The following is a 17169-nucleotide window of genomic DNA, read 5'->3' on the forward strand; positions in this document are numbered from 1 at the left end:
CTCCACCCGAGTAGAAGCCCCTGTAGGCAGTGGGCCCCTCCACCCGAGTAGAAGCCCCTGTACGCAGTGGGCCCCTCCTCCTGAGTAGAAGCCCCTGTACGCAGTGGGACCCTCCTCCTGAGTAGAAGCCCCTGTACGCAGTGGGCCCCTCCTCCCAAGTAGAAGCCCCTGTACACAGTGGGCTCCTCCTGAGTAGAAGCCCCTGTACGCAGTGGGCCCCTCCTCCCGAGTAGAAGCCCCTGTACGCAGTGGACCCCTCCTCCCGAGTAGAAGCCCCTGTACGCAGTGGGCCCCTCCTCCCGAGTAGAAGCCCCTGTACGCAGTGGGCCCCTCCTCCCGAGTAGAAGCCCCTGTACGCAGTGGGCCCCTCCTCCCGAGTAGAAGCCCTTGTACGCAGTGGGCCCCTCCTCCCGAGTAGAAGCCCTTGTACGCAGTGGGCCCCTCCTCCTGAGTAGAAGCCCTTGTACGCAGTGGGCCCCTCCTCCTGAGTAGAAGCCCTTGTACGCAGTGGGCCCCTCCTCCTGAGTAGAAGCCCTTGTACGCAGTGGGCCCCTCCTCCTGAGTAGAAGCCCTTGTACGCAGTGGGCCCCTCCTCCTGAGTAGAAGCCCTTAAACGCAGTGGGTCCCTCCTCCTGAGTAGAAGACCTTGTACGCAGTGGGCCCCTCCTGAGTAGAAGCCCCTGTATGCAGTGGGCCCCTCCTCCCAAGTAGAAGCCCCTGTACGCAGTGGGCTCCTCCTGAGTAGAAGCCCTTGTACGCAGTGGGCCCCTCCTCCCGAGTAGAAGCCCTTGTACGCAGTGGGCCCCTCCTCCCGAGTAGAAGCCCTTGTACGCAGTGGGCCTCTCCTCCCGAGTAGAAGCCCTTGTACGCAGTGGGCCCCTCCTCCTGAGTATAAGACCCTGTATGCAGCGGCCCCCTCCTGAGTAGAAGCCCCTGCATGCAGTGGGCCCCTCCTCCCGAGTAGAAGCCCTTGTACGCAGTGGGCCCCTCCTGAGTAGAAGCCCCTGTACGCAGTGGGCCCCTCCTCCCGAGTAGAAGCCCTTGTACGCAGTGGGCCTCTCCTCCCGAGTAGAAGCCCTTGTACGCAGTGGGCCCCTCCTCCTGAGTATAAGACCCTGTATGCAGCGGCCCCCTCCTGAGTAGAAGCCCCTGCATGCAGTGGGCCCCTCCTCCCGAGTAGAAGCCCTTGTACGCAGTGGGCCCCTCCTGAGTAGAAGCCCCTGTACGCAGTGGGCCCCTCCTCCCGAGTAGAAGCCCTTGTACGCAGTGGGCCCCTCCTCCCGAGTAGAAGCCCTTGTACGCAGTGGGCCCCTCCTCCTGAGTAGAAGCCCTTGTACGCAGTGGGCCTCCGCTTCGGAGTAGAAGCCCCTGTGCTCAGTGGGCCCCTCCTCCTGAGTAGAAGCCCTTGTACGCAGTGGGCCCCTCCTCCCGAGTAGAAGCCCTTGTACGCAGTGGGCCCCTCCACCCGAGTAGAAGCCCTTGTACGCAGTGGGCCTCCGCTTCTGAGTAGAAGCCCCTGTGCGCAGTGGGCCCCTCCTCCTGAGTAGAAGCCCTTGTACGCAGTGGGCCCCTCCTCCCGAGTAGAAGCCCCTGTACGCAGTGGGCCCCTCCACCCGAGTAGAAGCCCTTGTACGCAGTGGGCCTCCGCTTCTGAGTAGAAGCCCCTGTGTGAAGTGGGCCCCTCCTCCTGAGTAGAAGCCCTTGTACGCAGTGGGCCCCTCCTACTGAGTAGCAGCTCTTGTATGCAGTGGGCCGCTTCTCCTGACTAGAAGCCCCTGCATACAGTTATCTGCTCCTTCTGAGGAGAAGCATCAGTTCAAGTAAGTATCCTTTCAGCCAGAGGATGGGTTTTTATTCAGATTGATTTATGTCTTACTCTAGCAGACGTAATCTCAAGAGCCCTTTGTGGTCCTACACCAGCCTGGGTTCCAAGATGTGCTCCTCCGAGATGTTTAAATGCTCAAACATGGCGCTCACCAAAAGGAGCCTGCTCATTTCAGTTCCAAAGCCATGTATCATACTGGGTCAGCTGCAGGTAGAGTGAGGTATTGCTGCCTGTTCTCCCAGGGTTTATTCTTGGCATTGCCGATAAGCTGAAGGACCCTGAGGCAGAGACTACGGAGCCTTCAAAAAGGTGGAATAGTTTCTAAGGTGAAGGAAGCCTCCCCCTCTTTAAATACAGGTCTCGCCCTTCTTTCCTCTGGAGTGAGATGGACTTGGCGGCATCACTGATGCCCAGGACTCGAGAGGCCAATGAGGCGTGCTCTTTTTCTGTTCGTGAAACCCCTTTTTGATACATTAAGTCTATATTGCATGTCATTCCACAGACGTACTCCCTAACCTTCCCATCCCCACACCTTCCACCGCTGTGCCTGGCAGTGGTAAGAATAAGGGTGGTGGGGTAGGAATGCAACTCTGCCCAACTTTCCCACACAGCTGTAGCTGTTTGATGCTGGCGCTCTGTCCTGTGTATTCCACAAAAGCACCTCCTTCTCGATGCCTAAATATTTTCTATCGGCCCTTGTGAAACTTCCATCTACTTCCTAGGATGCTGTCCTATGGACACCTTGACATACTCACTCCACCTTAGATCGTGACACCCAATAGGGATGAACTCGGGACCATGATATGTAATCAACGTTGTCAAAAAGAGGGACAGCTGTGAGTTCAAAGAAAAACAAGAAAGTCTGATGTGCTGGAAACCACAGTTAGACTCCTCGATGGTTTGGAGTACGTCTTGGTAGCCAGCAAGATCAGTGGTGCATGGTCAGTCTGGATGATAAAATGTTGCCAGAGAAGATAACGCTGTAAGGCCAGGGGTTCCATCCCCAAAGTACACGGTCAAGCTCTTGAAGTTAATCACTGATATACTCTGATATATCGTATCACACCATACTTCAGGTAGCTACACTGGCTTCCAATATACACACACACACATTCATTCCAAACTCCTCACACACACAATCAAGGATCTGCCCAACTAAGGCTCCACCTACGAACAGTCGCATCTCCTTCCACCAGTATGGGTAAAAGGGAGAGAAAGATAAGTTAAAACAAAGTGTGCAGTGAATACAAAGAATTGAAGTGAGTAGATCAACTCTAGATTATCAACTAATATTACATTATTTGAATTAGAAATACATTTATGAATATGAAAGAAACTGACAATTTTAATTTACAAAATACTTTTTCTTTTTCTTTTTTGTATTTTCTTTGAATAAATAGATGTTCTTATTATCTAATTCTTCGTTGATACAGAAATTATTAGTAAACAAGGATGATTTTCACAATGACTAAATTGTCTAAATGATATACATGACTGAATACATGTACTTGCATAGAGCATCACCACATACATATATTTCCATAGAACAAAACAAAACCCTGTTTATGATGACTTTCTTCACTACGCGTTTCGGCTAAGCCTTCATCAGGTGTCCGTTCATTGTGGTTAACTGAATAGAAACAAATTAATTTATTTGTAAAAGAATCTTAATTATCTAGAGTTAATCAATGTTAAAACACATCTGATAAACTTTTAGCACACATTTACATATTTAACACAATTGATGGTGTTTGAGATTCCTACATTGTTGTCAGGCAATAAAATTCTAAGTGAACTACGGATTTAAACAATTCCTAAACAGGAAATTATTATGAGACAACAGAAGAAGGGAGGGGACAGACTCCTCTCACCAGTGAGCAGAAAGTGTTTAGAAATAGGATAGCTAAAATAAAATTACATTAAGACAAAAACTGATTTGGGCATGGGTATGGTGAATATAATGTAAAATATAACAGATATACCTTTTTTGTGACTTGACGTAGTAGAAAATATATGTAAATAATTCTAGATGATAAATCGTCTGAGATCTAGGGTCAAATCTGATCGGTAAAACTTAAAAATTAGAAGAAAAGAGTTACTGGCATGGGTTGCTGGCATGGGTTACTGGAAGATATATATTATTGGGTAACGATATTTAGACATAACCTGATCTTAATCTATTAGATGATATGTACCTATAAAGAGGTAGTAATCTATCTCTTTTCCCAAGCTACACCGGAGCTATCGTCAGTAGGATCTGTCCTAAGTGTTGTAAATGAGTGGACCAGAAAGACTGAATATTATGATGGCATCTAAATAAGCTGCTGGAAAGGACCTTTGTTTGGTCCAGGTTAGTGATATAAACCTTTGTTCTCAATATGTTCAATCAATTCATCTACTTGAGGCATTGGGTATGCGTCAAATGAAAAAACTGTTAACTTTTTGAAAGTCTGTATAAAACCTTATTGACCCACCAGGTTCTGGACCAACATTATGGGTGAGGACCAATGGCTTGTTGATGGTTCAAGAATATCCTTCTCCAACTGTCTCTCTCTTGGGCAACTGCTTGTCTCCTGGGTCCAGACCCTCACTACTGTTTCTTGGTTACACTTAATCCTGTGTTTAATCAGATTAGAGACCACCCACAGAAAACTTTTTAAATCCTCCTTTGCGGTTGTAATCTCGGCTACTTGGAAGAGGGTATTTGAGACTCCACTAGATCTTACTGGGTACGTATCCTCTATGCTAAGGTGGGTTTTCTGTTTCTGCTGTTTTTTGTCCCTTTAGTTGCTTCTACATCTAGAAGAAAAGGCTTTGAGCTGAAAGATGCTTCTCCTAACCACTCTTGCACAATTGTGAAGTTAAAGAAAAGGAACTGGAATGATGGAATACCAGTATGTTAGTGCAGAGGTTTGGGGACACGCATAAACTCTCCCACTGTCATTAAATTTATTTTCCCATTCACAGTAAGGCTTAGCCCTGCTGTAGGAAAAGGTGTCTCCTTCCAGTAGCCACAGTGCTACCCTGCGCAAAGTAGTATACATGAAAGGTGAGGGGTAGTTATGTAGGTAGTCCTTCCAGTTTTGCCCCAAGTACAGCAGTGAGTTCCCAAGGCCAGTCTAACATAGTGTCTGTAATCTCCTACCCAAGGGCCTCAAGGAATCAAACTATTTAGCCTGTCAGACCTTCAAAAGTATAAAGAGCAATAGATGTTGAAAGCCCTCTGCATTGCCAAGGATCATGCCGCCCAACGTCAAGGACATTGAGGGAATGTACTCTGACGGGGAGAGGGGAGGCCTGTCTGGTGTCCTGGTAAGTCAAATAGATCGGAGCACAGAAGCTGTGACCTCCGAGTGCTCTGACTACAGGACTCCGCTGTCTCCAGGGTCCACAGTGAGACCTGCACAGACTGCACTGTAGACCTCTAGACCATCCTAGGATCATCCTCTGGGACATGACCTTGACAGAAACTTCAATTCCAGACTCCGCATCGGTCTCGAGAAATGCAGGCTTTGAGCCCCAAGACTGCTCCAAAGTCTTCAACAACTGACATCATGCACTGTCCCTGAGTCAGCTCGTCACAGATGCCCACTTCAGCACTGGAAGTCTTCTTCTCAGGGCACCAAGCCTAGACACCCGCTCAGCCTGAGGCACTGAAACACCCTCTTTAGCACCAAAGTCTACATCTAAGTCCACTTCAAAACAGGAATCAATGCGTGCCTTGATGTTGACTCAGTCAATGCCATCCGTAGAGCCGCTTGAATAGCCTGATGGCAGGAATGTGTCTATCTATCCTCAGGCAGGAAAAACACTTGCATGCCAGTCAAGCGTCATCTAAACGGAGGTTACCAACTTCTGAAGAGGCCATATCTGAGGAACTCAGAATGTTCCACAAGCATCATTGGCTTAAGCTGAACACTATTTCAATCATCTGCTCACAAGCCATCACTTTAGGGTAATAGACTACTTTTCGGGCTCTGTAGAGCATGTGATCTATAGCTACAAACGCTACGAGCTACAAACCGATGGTGACAGGCAAGCAACCTTCTCCATTTGGGTGCTGCTGGATTCATAGCTGCATAGCTGGCTGTAAGCTTTACATACATTGTTTTGGAAGAATCGTCTCTTCTTTGGTACAGGTGTGACCTTTCAACCCTCGCTCTCTAAGCTTTGTGTACTTCTCTTTTAAACATGGTAAAAAAATATTCAGGGTCACCTCCAGGTGAAAATTCTTTAGGACCATGACGGGTGCTTTCGGGTGAGCCCTCCAAGCTGCGATTGAGTGAAACAATCTTAGGAGTGCCCTTTGGCACTTTTACTGATCCGCTACCCATCTCGGCCCTTGTATCTGTGTGGTCAGTTGGATGTCCTGGTCAGCTTGACTTCAGTTTTCTACTTTTTAATCTGTATAACTTGGCTCACCTGCTGCTTTCCTTCCACCAGCAGTTGTATGAGTTTCTCCATGGCATGAAGACTTCTAAAAATGTCATTCCACCTCTCACACCACTTATGAGCCTCTGATATTTTACAGTGATTTCCAAGCATTGTACAAGATCACAAAGAATTTATGTTCAGATCGGTAATCCACAAAAGCCTGTTAAGTAGTTTTTCCAGGTCATTACAACAATCCAGTGAGCAAAAGGGTAATACTGCAGTTTCCTTAATAATTGTTCATGCATCAAGCTGGGTTGGTTGCAGGTAGACACTTGGTCTTTCTGTGATGATCATCCCATGGGGTATTCTAGGCCCTGTGAATACAACTGTGAAGCCCGAGAAAGAGAATAAGGAGTCCCCTCCTGTCCGCTGCGGGTCTGCACCCAACCATCAGCCCTTCAACCTTCCTTCCCAAGCCCTGGCCCTGGCCCTTGCCTTGCCTGAGAAAAAGAATAAGGGACCTTCAGTTCACTTTCTGTCAGCTATACATCTCCTCGACCACTGACAGAAGAGTGGGAGAAAGGTGGGCGATATTGCCTGCCTACCACCCCCTTCAATTCCTACTGGTGTTTAAGGTAGATAACCCTCCTCTTTGGGTATGCTTCTTTTCGGCTTGGTCTCTGTGGGCGAGGGGCATTCACCTGCCTTTAAACACGGGCCCCTCCCTTCTTTCTTTTGAGAGATGAACCTGACATAGTGGCTCCACTGACATCAAGAACTCCAGCCCATTTGGGAAACTGCTTGTTGAAATAATAAGTCTGTGTTGTTCATATGGGCCAGAGATGATCAACCAAAGTTGACTTGTGTGACAACGAACACACCTTCCTCGAACAATGTCAAGAAGATCATTAATAAATGGTAGAATATGAATGAATAACAGATTTATAGAGCGCACGGCTACTCCGAGGAGTGTTCCGGCACTATCAGCAGGTGAGCCCAGATGCACAACCCATAAGATCTACTTCTGTTCAGGAATAAACAGGTTTTATGTTTTTTACAGAAGACGAAATCGGAAGCAGTCAATCGCAACTCACAGGGCAACTCATTCCATGCCTTGGCTGCCAAAAAAGAAGAGGCCTTACCAGCTCTTCGAACCCGCTTAAAGCGTGGAATAACTAAAAGAGAAGTGGAAGTCCTCTGGAGGGAATATACTGCGTAAATCTAGCAGCCAGACATCGAGGGCTGGAAGATAACACTGCTCTGTAGACCATCCCTAGCGCTTTGAAGAGGATGCGTTTCTTAACGGGCAAACAATGCAAAACCTTGAAAGCGGCTGCCAGATGAAAAAGAAACCTGGCTGCCGCATTTTGAACCACCTGCAGGCGCCCCACCTGGGATTCAGCAGCCCCCAAGAACAGGACAATCGCGTATTCAAGACGCGATGTGATCAAGGCATGAATCGCTACTCTTCCTGCCTCCAGAGGCAATAGGGGAAGATATTTTGTGATGGTACAGAGCAGAGCATAGCACTGACCTACTACTGCTGAGATCTGAGCCTTCACAGAGAGGGAATTGTCCAATTTTACTCCTATGTTTTATACTACTGAAGAAGGGGATGGCGGGACCAGCAATGCAGAAGGACAAAGATCGTCCCATCAGTTGGACTGTGTAACACTGAAATGCACCTGAGATGACAAGCTGTGGGTAATTTTTGAGACCTCGCCGGACACAGAGAATGCTCATAGGAATCTGTATGAAGAGAGCAACTTTGGGTTTTCCGCTTGAAGACCTTTAGCAGTGGCCTTAATGATAAAATTGCCTGGGCGAGCTATTCAGATGAAAGTACTTAGAAAGAAAAGTCACTACTGACATAAGAAACATATATAAAGGAACCCAAAAATTATAAAAAACTCTTCTTTGGTTACAAAAACCCCTAATAATACACTGTGAATATTTTTGGGTATCAGTTATACCTTGTTACGAGAAACATCCCCCTGGGTGCAGTTACCACTTGACAAGGGTTATTTCCAGCCAATACGTATTGCTTCTTGGGGGATTTGTAGTAATTCCCCCTTTAAGGAAAAGTGTAAAATCTAACCCCCGCTAATCAAGACCCCCACCCTTTGTTCTCTGGTCCAACATCTTTTTGATATTCTATGTTTTATTTTTCTATGCTGAAAGGATAATTACATTTTCTATTTAAATTAATTAAAATTGGTTTTAGATTAAGTTATGATTAGCGCAGCTTAATTTATCATCTTTTTTTGACGATCCCTGACCTCAGTATAAGTCCTACTCGTCTTGAGAAAGGGCCTGCCAACCTTCCAAGATGGCGACTCCCATACTAAGCCCTTCTGAGATATGTGGGTTTGAATACGCGTCCCTCGTCTCTGTACGCGCAATTCCTCCTACCTCACAGAGCTCCTCCCTGGTTCAGAGTGACTTTGGTTTACTAGTGGTGCATTACACATTTACATAATTGTGCACACTACTCCCCTTTGACCTTGTAAGCTGTAGATTTAAGGAAGGACATTTCCAACGTTCCCTACCTCCAGGGACGTGGAAGATGGGTAAGCCCAATAACTTGGGAAGTGAAAACCCCACTATCATTAAGACCGCTCACTAATAACGTAGGACATGGGTTCTCAATTAATGTTTCCATCTACTTCTCTGATTATAGATGACCTAGGAACAGTCCATTCTCCATGTACCTTAAAGAACCCTGCTTTAAGAAATTAGGGTAAGAATCTATGATTTAGAACTGGGATTACTAGCACTAATGTGTCCCTTTACACCCGAGTGGCCATTCCTGATGTCTCATTATGCTTTTTGCATGACCATGGTGCACGTATTTCTAAGTAATGATTGTGATTCCAACTTGCACAATTAAAAGGTTGTCAATGAATATTTATGATTTCAGTATTTCAGCAAAATACTGCCTTTTGTATATTTTTTGTTTGTCATGTCTGTCTTTCTGTCTGTTTATTAGGTGGCTAGCATTTGGACTTCAATCCTTATGTAGGGGATATAAGTCTTGGGGACAACTATTGTTGTTTATTACAGAGATGGGGGTTCATTTGTTTTGCGATTAGTGTAGGAACTCCACCAGAAGAGAAGATTAGATAGCTAGCGTTGGGTCCTGATGAATTGCCGCATATCCTCTGGGACATAAAGGGCATGAAACATGTTGAACAATTCCTTGACCAAAATCCTTTTGACTATCTACCAAACAATAATTGCTTAGGGAGAATGCAAGGAACATTATTTCCAGTTCATTCTCTGATCTGTTTGTAACCTTAGCATGGACTCCGGATCCACTTCTCACCAATCTTCCTAGGTTGTTGTGAGTGTCTTTAAACACAGGAGGCACCTAAGCGGCAAATGTGCAACCTAGTTGGCAAAAAAATACTCCGGCAAAGAGCTTCCTAGTAGGATTCATTGGACATTGCATCGCCATCTCAACGAGGAGCACGGCCCGATGATGAACCTTGTCACCCTTGATGGGTAGGGGCTTGTGGGCCGATGAGCTAATCCTTCTATCGACCTAGTTGGATCCTGGTATTTGATATACCATCCAGGACCCGTATCGGAACAGTATACCTTATCAATAGTGTTGTATGCTGGACCACAGGCCAAATCCCTAAGCCCCCCCATCACCACACCGTTCTAGCCGTGGGAGCGAGTGTAGCAATGAAGGTAGGCAGCTCACTCCACCTTTCCTGCATGGCTGTGGTTGTCAGATGTTGGAATGCTGTACTGCATGCTCTACAAAAGAGTCTCCTTCTCTATAGCTTCATCTTTTTTTGTCTGTGAAATTAATTTTCATCCCCATCCCAGCTTCTTGTCCTATAGAAGCCTTCATAGCTTGCCTTTGCTGTAGTGTAACACATTAGTTAATTCGAACAGTTTGAAGCATCTATCCCTGAAATATCCTGAGACACCGACAAGCAGCATGCCAGGTAAATTCTATATGATTCCCTGGAGCTAGGTATGGATTCCATCGCTTCTGAGGCCGAAGCACACCAGCCTAGCACAACTTCAGCAGCAGAAGGCTCCTCCAAAACAGATGTTCCTTCTGGGTCACCTATGGATTCTCATCAGGATACAGGCACACTATATTGCCAATCTTATACCGGTTATTGAGATCCACTGCCCAGTTGGACTTAACGTGTCTAGGACAAAATGGAATGATTTCAAGGCTGGAAATATAAATCTGTGTTCTTTAATGTGCAAGAACACCCCAGTCGCTTTGTTGAAGGCCCGCATGCACAACAATGCATCACAGCATTGATGGGGCATGTTATGTCACAGTTTTTAAGTATCAAATGTTTGTTGACACTTGCATTGAAAATATGTCCTGAGCACTAAAAGATAGCTGTGGATGAAACGTGTTCAGGGTCTACTCATCCAGCACAGCGGAGAGTCAGGACTATGGTCAGAGCTTGTTTGGCTTGGTGTGGCTTAAGCTTGTTTAGCGTGGTGTGGCTAAAGCTTGTTTGGCTTGGTTTGGCTCTACATGAGTGCATTGAGGAGGACCGGCTTGAAGTAAATGTGCCGTAACATTTGAGGGCTCATGAGTGGGTCTTGGGAAGAATATACTTCTGGGCTTGGAGCGTGATTAGGAGTTTGGCAGACCGGGTTACTCCATCACAAAGTGACGTCTATCCTGCCTGCCGTATTACAAGTCCATTATATCCCACAGCACTTGTAATACGGCCTTTAGCACATAAATTATGCGCGTATGGGAATCAATCAATCAATCAGGGAATTGTAAGCGTGATACTCACCCGTGAGGGTCTCAAGGTGCTGAGGGGGTCCGCAGATCTGTTTAGCCGCAGAGCCAGGTTTTGAGGGTCTTTCTGAAGGTGTTCAGAGAGGGGGCGCGTCTGATGTCTACCGGTAGCTTGTTCCAATGTGAGAGAAAGATCTTCCGCCTGCTCTGGCTCTGTGGATGCACGGGGTTTTGGCCAGGGCGAGGTCGGAAGATCGGAGGTTTCTTTTGGGCACGTGGTAGTTGATTCTGTCGTTGAGGTATTTGGGTCCGTTGTTGTGTAGGCATTTGTAGGCATGAGTGAGGATTTTGAAAGTGACTCTTTTCTCCACGGGGAGCCAGTGGAGACTTCGTAGGTGTTGGCTGATGTGTTCGTGTTGGGAGATGCCGAGGACGAGTCTGGCGGCGGTGTTCTGTATTGTCTGGAGTTTGCGGAGTAGGGACTTGTTGATGCCGGCGTAGAGTGCATTTCCATAGTCCAGTCTGCTGGTGATGAGTGCGTGGGTGACTGTCTTCCTTGACTCAGGAGGGATCCACTTGAAGGTCTTGCGGAGGATGTTGAAGCAGCTGGAGGTGATGGCGTTGAACTGTCGGTTCATGGTGAGTGATGAGTCGAGTACTATGCCGAGATTCTTGGCGTGGTCTGAGGGGCTAGATGGGCTTCAGAGGGCTGTCGGCCACCGGGTGCTGTCCCATGCAGAAGGGGTGGTACCGAGGACGAGGACTTCTGTCTTCTCGGCGTTGAGCTTCAGGCAGCTGTTGGTCATCCAGATTGCGACGTCTTGCCTTCCTTTCTGGAAGCTGAGTTTGGCAGTTGTGGGGTCTTTGGTGAGGGAGAGGATGTGCCAGGTGTCGTCGGCATAGGATACGATGTTGAGGCCGTGTTGTCGGACGATGGCTGCGAGGGGGGCTATGTAGATGTTGAAGAGGGTGGGGCTCAGGGATGAACCCTGTGGGACTGACTCCACAGGTGATTTTCATGGGGTCGGAGAGGAAGGGTGGGAGTCTGATCCTTTGGCTTCTTCTGGTGAGGAATGATCAGATCCAGTCCAGGGCTGGTCCTTGTATGCCTGCGTCGTGTAGTCTGGTGACTAGTGTGCGGTGGGAAGACGGTGTCGAAGCCCGCTGATAGGTCGAGTAGGATGAGGGCTGTGGAGTAGCCTTGGTCCAGGAGGATGCGAATGTCGTCTGTGGCGGCGAGTAGGGCAGTCTCTGTGCTGTGGTTGCTTCGAAATCCAGATTGGGACGGGTCGAGTACGGCGTTCTCTTCAATGAATCGTGTCAGTTTCCTGTTGACTGTTTTCTCTGCAACTTTGGCTGTGAAGGGAAGGAGCGAAATGGGCCGATAGTTCTTGAGGTCGGTGGGGTCAGCTGTGGGCTTCTTGAGCAGTGGTCTGACTTCTGCGTGCTTCCAGTCGTCTGAGAAGGTACCTGTTTTGAAGGTGGTGTTGATGGTGCGTTGTTGTTTGGGTGCGATGGTGGCCGCGGCTCTGTGGTAGATGTGAGGGGGGGCAGGGGTTGGTGCCCCGGCCCCCACCCCCCCCCAGTAGATGCTTTTCATGGTCGAAGCAGTGTCTTCGGCCGTGATCGGTGTCCAGTTGGAGATGATGGGCTGGCTGGTTTTCTGGGTGGCATGGGGCGTCTGTGGCGCCTGGTGGATGTTCGATGAAATCGTCGTAGAGGTTTTTGTTCTTGAGGTGGAAATAGGTTTCAAGCTTGTCGCAGAGGTCTTGGCATGGGGTGATGTCTGTGGCTTCGCTGCGTGGGTTGGTGAATTCTTGAATGACACTGAAAAGTTCCTTGAAGTTGGTGGAGTTGACCAGGATTTTGTTGTGGATGAAGTTCCTCTTGGTGGCTCTGATCTGGTTGTGGTAGTCCATCATGGCGTCCTTGTAAGTAGTGTGGTGTTCGGTTGTCTTGGTGTTTCTCCAGGTGTCTGCAGGTGCGTCTGGCTTCTTGGAGAATGGTGGTGAACCAGGCGGCTTTCCTGGAGCGTTGTCTGTCGGGTTGCTTAGAGGGCGAGCTCGTCTGTGCAGTTGGAGATCCAGGTGTGGATTTCTCTGGCTGCGTCGTTTGCATCGGGTGCCCTGGTGTGGTTGTCTCGGATGAGGGTGGAGTTAAGTTGCTCATCGGTAACCTTGCTCCAGTTCCTTCGTGATGGGCTTGGGGCTGTTTGGGTGCCTTGGATTTGTTGATGGCGAAGTGTACGCAGTGGTGGTCGATCCATGGCGGCTGCGTTGTGTGGCTGAATTGGATGCTGTTTCCTGCAGTGAAGATGGAGTCGAGGGTGTGTCCTGCTCTGTGGGTCGGTGTGTTGACGAGCTGTTTAAGTCTGATGCTGGCGAGGTTGTCAAGAAGGATAGTGGAGTTGGGGTCGCTGGAGTTGTCAAGATGGAAGTTCGAGTCTCCAATGAGTATTTAGTTTGTTGAGGCGATGGCGTGGGGTGCGATGAAGTCGGTGATGGTTGTGGCAAAGGGTGTTCGGGGGCCGGGGGGTCTGTAGACTAGGGATCCTCGGAGTGTGTCGCCGGTGCTGGCATCGGCGGTGTTGGAGGCCGGGGTGGCGGTGAGGGTCTGGCGGCAGTGGAGACAAGAGAACTGGCTGTAGGTCGTGTTCGGCGAGGCCTGTTGGCATTCTCCAAGTCTTCCTGGGTTGAGTGCGAGGAGGGTGGTGGTGTCGTAGCGATGGGTAGTGGGAGGTCCAGGGATCCTGGTGCTGGCCGCGGAAGGGTTCAGACGGGCGCAGACGGGCACCACTGGCGCAACCGCGCAGCGGCGGCCATTAAGTACGGGAGGTGGGAGGGAGAAGAGGCTGGGAAGTGGTGCATACCGATGGTTACTTCTCTATCAGTGAAGGCTCCATAAAAGAAGTATGCACGTAAGTCCTTCTCCTGGTGTATTTCACTGCTAGAAGCACTCGAAGGCTAGTAAGTAAACCTAAGCTGTGAGCCGGTTGAGAAAGCAGGTGGTTGTGAGCAGTTAAGTTGATTGATATCAGTACTAGCCCAATCATCTACAGGCTTAAGAGATTGGGAGTGCTGCAACAAGAAGTAGGGTGGCACTAGGTGATGTTGATAAGATGGTAAAGGAAGTGAACTTCCAGGTCCTGATCAAAGGAGGACTGGGGACTCCACAGTGGAACGTATAATCTTGGCGAACGTCTCGAAACCAGTGGCAAGCACATGATTGGAGCTAGCAGCAGCATAGCGAAGGGAGTACCAGTCGATCAATGGTAGCTGATTGACTCTAGCAATTGTCTAAAGAACATATCTGAGGGAATAATGAATACGGAGAGGGTGTCAGTAGAAGCAAAAAAAGAGAGAGAGTGACACAATGCCGGAGTCATCGAGTGTATAACTGGGCTAACCTAATGTGGGCGCTAACCCACATACAAACTCAGGGCAATGTGCAAGAGTACGTTTTATGTATGTCACATCTGCGAACCCCAATCCCATGTAATTTTGGTTTTAGACTTAAGATAGAGAGCAGAGGGAAGGGCATGTTGCGTGGCTCTGACTGTCCAGGTCAGTCTTAAGACTCGCTGACCCTGTTATTCTCCTTTCTCCCTCTAGCATGGCCTGCTTGGCTGGTCACAGAAAGATCTGCAGAGCGAGTTTGGCACTGGAGGAGTGGAGCAGCTAAGCCTCAGCAAGGGTGTGTGGGAAGATCAATATGGTTTTGGAGGAACAAACCAGAGCCAGGAGTTGGACATAGGAAACAGCGAGTGGTCCATGAAGCATGGGATTGGGGAGTCAGACTGGAGGAGAGAGTCCGAAATCCTGAACACGGACTGGTCTACGAAGCACAACATAGAAGAGATGAGCCAGAGTGAACAGTCTGGATTATCCAGTAGAGACTGGTCCGTAAAGCACAGCCTGGGAGAGGGAGACCAGAGTGAAGAGCCAGAAACTGGCCCTAGAGACTGGGAATCAAGGCACACTGTGGAAGAGCGAGATCCCGGAGTCATCGGTAGAGACTGGTCAGTAAAGCAGAGCATGGAAGAGGGAAACCAAGGCGAAGAGCACGGAATGATCGGATTTGAATGGGCAATGAAGCACAACATCGAAGAGAGTGACCAAGGCGAAGAGCCTAGAATCAGCAGTAGAGAATGGTACATAAGACACAGTGTGGAGGGCACCGACCAGGGTGTCGACTCGGGGTCTGGGGATGTAGACTGGTCTGCGCATCCCTCCGTGGGCGAGAGTGAGCAGGACGCAGAGCTTGCAATCGACAGCAGAGATCTTTTAGTAAAGCCCAGCTTGGAAGACTCCAGAGAGCGCGCCGAACCGCAAAGCAGCCATGTCTTATCAAAAACGCCCATCATAGAGGAGACGGATGGGAGGAGAAGTGGGGATTGGTCTATAAAGCACAGTGTTGGGTTAACTGATAAGAGTGAAGAGGCTGAACCCCACAGTATGGACTGGTCCACGGAGCACACCTTCAATGACCAAAGCAGAGAGTCCAATGCTAGGCACAGGGCCTCCGGCGATGCTTACACTATTACTCTGATGGAACAGCATGGCGATGGTGTTTTCAGAGGGATGGAGAGAGGCTCAAATATGGGAGAGGTGGACATCCCAGAGACTGAGAGAGGCTCAGATATCGGAAGATTGCAGAGAGGCCTTGACAGCAGAGAGATGGGTGATGGAGGTACTGGGAGCAGGGATGCGTTTGAGATCCGAGAACCCAGGATTGATTGGGAGTTTCGAGGGTTGGAGAGGGAGATGGGTGATGGGGAGATGGAGAGACTTCAAGAGAGTGATGTTAGAGTTGTGGGTAGAATGGGCAACATCTGTAATGTTGAGGTACACCGATCCTATACACCCGATGGGGAATGTTCAGACCTCGGAGATGCAAAGAGCGCCTGGGACTCCAAGACCCTGGAGGAAAGGTAAGAAGTTCAGTGTCCTTTCACTTTACTGCTTGACTCACCTGTCCATTCTTTTGTGATCCCCATTCGTCTATCCACCTGTCTGTCTTATTCATAAGCTTCATCAGTTATCTACGTTGATATGTGTATCTGCCATCAGTCCATCCACCCATTTATCATCTTGTATGTATGTAGAGGTATTGTACTGCACAAACCAAGCTAGGATGTGAAGTAATTTATCTTATCGTATTAACTATTTCATCAATTATCTCAAGATATCCCCTCGTCATCTTATCACCGCCACCATTTTGCCCAGTACATCTTTCATCTCTCCCGCTCCGTCCATCACTTCTGCCACTTCATTGATTACTTCTTTCATCGTCCTGCTCAGCTGTGAGAAGAAGCGTTCCCTCATTCAGTTCATCTGAAGGAACATCTGTTTGACAGTCATTTATCTCAGAGTCATTTGTACCAGGAGAAAAGTCTGTGACGTTCGTCACAGATGTCTTTCCCCCCTGTGTTGAGTTGAGCTACTGGTCACTCATTGGTCATTGAAGAGTCTTGGTATTCCCTCACAGGAAGGGTTAGTGGGTAGTACTAGTGAACTCTCCTCTACTAAGTGCCAGAAGTAGACCTGTTGCCGGTTGGGGATGAGTGCAGAAAATAAATTGTAAAATCTCGTATCAATGAGCGCAAACAAGCAAATAACATAAAATGCAAAGGTTTCAAATCCAGGTGGACAAGCAGAAAAGCAGTTAGCACTTTGTGTATGTGAAGAGGTTTATGTATGACAGCACTTTAACCTTCTAAGCAGTCTCTGTTGGACATCCCTTTTTACTGTGAGAAAGCTTTTGTGATGAAGAACCTTTTACCTGTGAACAGGTCCGGCTTTAGGATGGTGCGACCAGTGCGGCCGCACCTGCCGTTAACCTGGGTGGGGGAAGGACTATGTTTAGGAATGACTTATGGGTTTAAAACCACCTACAGCAGAGGTCCTTGTGTGTCCAGCAGTTTTCAGGCAACAATAAAACATGTTAAGATGACTCTAGTGAGTATTGCTTGTGTTGGAGAGAGATCGAAGTAGAGTTAATATGCCTTCTGCAAAGAATGTGTACCATTGAGATCACAGAACTGCATTTTATGTGGATAGCTCAGTAGTTACTGCTTTTGGTACAGATATCCTTTTGTTACTTGCAGTTCAAAAGTTACAAGCCTAAAATAGCATAGTGACTTATTAACTTTTATCAAAGAGATGCATGCAAACTGCATGGCCTAGGTTAGAAACATGTTTTTTCCTCATCTTTCATTATCCTAATGTTGCTAAGAAGG

The 17169-nt window shown here is 48.2% G+C and overlaps 1 protein-coding gene across 2 annotated transcripts in view; it reads left to right on the forward strand.

The window, feature by feature from the left end:
- The window catches only part of CNOT12 (CCR4-NOT transcription complex subunit 12), a 422228-nt gene that overhangs the window by 344726 nt on the left and 60333 nt on the right, over positions 1–17169 (forward strand). For both annotated transcript variants that reach the window (XR_014981070.1, XM_085651437.1), the window contains exon 6: positions 14543–15861. Coding sequence is in view for 1 of the 2 variants with exons in the window: in XM_085651437.1 (XP_085507563.1) it covers positions 14543–15861 (1319 nt within the window). In the remaining variant the exon portion in view is untranslated. The remainder of the gene's footprint in view (positions 1–14542; positions 15862–17169) is intronic.

The sequence above is a fragment of the Triturus cristatus genome, chromosome 4_1 (genome assembly GCF_964204655.1).
Source record: "Triturus cristatus chromosome 4_1, aTriCri1.1, whole genome shotgun sequence".
In the NCBI taxonomy this organism is placed as follows: Eukaryota; Metazoa; Chordata; class Amphibia; order Caudata; family Salamandridae; genus Triturus; species Triturus cristatus.